Here is a 2,584-nt window from a genome sequence, read left to right on the forward strand (position 1 = left end):
CAAAGGCGGCATTAGCTTCTAGAGCCTTGACATTTAACACGAGCTCTTCTGTATTTGTGCAATATTCAGCGATGGTTTGATCAGTTGTGATGACAATGACAACGCTATTTAAATATTTGGATACCAAAGCAGCCTGTATCATGTCCCAATCCTCTGTGGACCGGAGATCGTCGATAATAATGAGGCACAAATCCTTGAGAAGACGGTGACACACTTCAATTGGGTCTTTTTCCGAATGAAAATCTGAAAGTAAGATCCGATATAAGTCCCTCATATTAAATGGATGTGTTACATCCACCCAATAATAGCCCTCATATCTGCCACCTTGAAGCACTGTGTCGTAGAATAATTTTTTGACTAGAGCCGATTTCCCAACCCCAGGCATCCCCCACACGGACATAACTGGGAGAGAGTTAACACGTGCCTGAGATAGACATTTAACAAGTTCAGTCATTTGAGACTCCCGTCCAACAAGGTCATCATTCTTCTCCTTCCAGTCATTGGCTTCCTGTTTAAGTGACATGATTTTCTTCTCTCTAATTTTGTCCTCCATAGAAGCCATTGGTTTTTTGCCTCTATCTTCATCGCCATCAGAATCCTGTATACATGAGGAGAGATATTTAAATGCAAGAACAGTAGAGAGCCTCGAGAAGCCTGTGTGTTGAGGGAGAGATTAGCATGCAAGTAATAGTAGAGAGAGGCGCAAGGCATATAGACAGTTGCCAGCTCAAGGCATATAGATTAGCATGCAAAAGTACTACTCCCTCCGTTCCTAAATATTTGTCTTTTTAGAGATTTCAAATGAATTACCACATACGGATATATATAGACATATTTTAGAGTGTAGATTCACTTATTTTGTTCCGTATGTAGTCATTTGTTGAAATATGTAGAAAGACAAATATTTAGGAACCGAGGGAGTATTAGATAGAGGCGCACGTTCATGTGACTAACACGTACATGACGTGAGATTGGGCAATGTATTTTGGGTGCAGCTTTTTTATTGATCTCATATATATTGTGTACAACAAGAGCACGAGTTTGGATGACTTCGTGGAGCTTAGGCAGTTGCCCGCTAACAGTACTATCTGTGGGCTACACCAACAGTGATGCGCGCTAGCTCTTGCCTGCTGTAACAATCCTAAACGGGTATAGTACATAAGTAGGTTCGTCTCCTGAAAATAAAAATTACTATGTTTTCCTACAAATTTATTTCTGTATATGTCCATATTTTAATAATTTTAGCAGAAGCAATCATCAAAGTTGTGTCTTGGAGACTGTTGTTTTATACTCACTCTGTGAAAACAAGTCTTACATTAAGTTACATAGGTTGTACAAACTAGTAATGACTGAAACGTAATACTTCCAGAGTGAGTAATTAATCGTGCTTTCTCCACAAACAATAATGTAAGACTCATCAAAGTAGTACTGTATTACTGGAAGTAATTAATCGTGCTTTCTCCACAAACAATATTCCTGAAAGAATACAACATATTAATGACTGAAACATAATTACCTTGAAGAGAGCACAAACAGAGTGCTCGTCTGAGAACTTCCCGAGCTCCACTATCTGGTATAACTGTCCGACGCACAAGGTTGCTATTTCGGATTGCTGGGTTGACACGATGATCACGCTGCCATTTTTTGTGTCAGGAAGGAATGCCCTGATAGCATCCCAATCTACCATGTGTGACAGGCCTTCCAAGACGATGAGGTACCTCTTCTCCTTGAATAGCTGCTCGAACTCAGTGAAGAGATCCTTTTGAGTGGCCTCCATCTTCTCAAAGATATCAGTACCTATGGTTGTTCTTTGTTCCATGCAAGAGGTTGCATGGAACTGAGTCATCATGTTGCGTATGAACTGGTGGGGACTGAAAGGATGCACGATTTTTACCCACGAGCGGAAGGGGAAGTCATGGCGTATTTCTTGGTTGTTGTAGGCCTTCCTGACAATGGATGTCATCCCATCATCACAGGCGGCACCCCAAACCGAGATCACTTGGAGGCCATTGTTCCCATGATTCTTCCTGATGATCAGCCGGGTGAGACCCCCAAAGGCTCGCTGCTTCTTGGTGGCACCCCTTGCCTCCTCGAGCATCTGAAATGCGATCCGGGAGACGGCGATGGCGGGTGCCAGCTGCTGCTGCATGACGAGCTTGGATGCAGAGTCGTTGATTTGGTTGTAGCGCCGGTAGCAGTTGTTGACGTCCTCGACCCTGCCCTTGAGATGCTCTATCTCCTCAACCGCCAAGTCCAGTGGCAGAGGGGGTGCCAACCAGGACGGGAGCAGCCTGCGCCAGAAGATTGGCTTGTCGTCCAGATGAACAACATTTTCAACGCAGTCTTCGACATCATAGGCCAGTTCCTTTATATGCTTCACCCATGTCCTCACCAAATTATTGTTCATCTCCTCATTGGCATCGTCCAGTAAGGACTGCATCATCTCGAACTCCATAGAGATGAACACAAGGTCACGCTTCACCTTTTGCCGGAGCCTGGCGTCCTCGTCGATGGCCGACTGGATCTTGGTGACCGCCCCTACCACCACCGACTTCGCCAACCCAACCGCCAGCCGGTCCGCCAT

At 44.5% G+C, this 2,584-nt stretch overlaps 1 protein-coding gene across 1 annotated transcript in view; it reads right to left on the bottom strand.

Moving 5' to 3' along the window:
* LOC119343417 (disease resistance protein PIK6-NP-like) overlaps positions 1-2,584 on the bottom strand; it is a 5,312-nt gene extending 2,728 nt beyond the window's left edge. Inside the window, exons 1-2 of the mRNA XM_037614369.1 lie at positions 1,517-2,584; positions 1-598 (exon numbers count right to left, since the gene is read on the bottom strand). Of these exons, the coding sequence (XP_037470266.1) occupies positions 1-598; positions 1,517-2,584 (1,666 nt within the window). The remainder of the gene's footprint in view (positions 599-1,516) is intronic.

This window comes from Triticum dicoccoides, unplaced genomic scaffold (genome assembly GCF_002162155.2).
Source record: "Triticum dicoccoides isolate Atlit2015 ecotype Zavitan unplaced genomic scaffold, WEW_v2.0 scaffold126644, whole genome shotgun sequence".
Classification (NCBI taxonomy): domain Eukaryota; kingdom Viridiplantae; phylum Streptophyta; class Magnoliopsida; order Poales; family Poaceae; genus Triticum; species Triticum dicoccoides.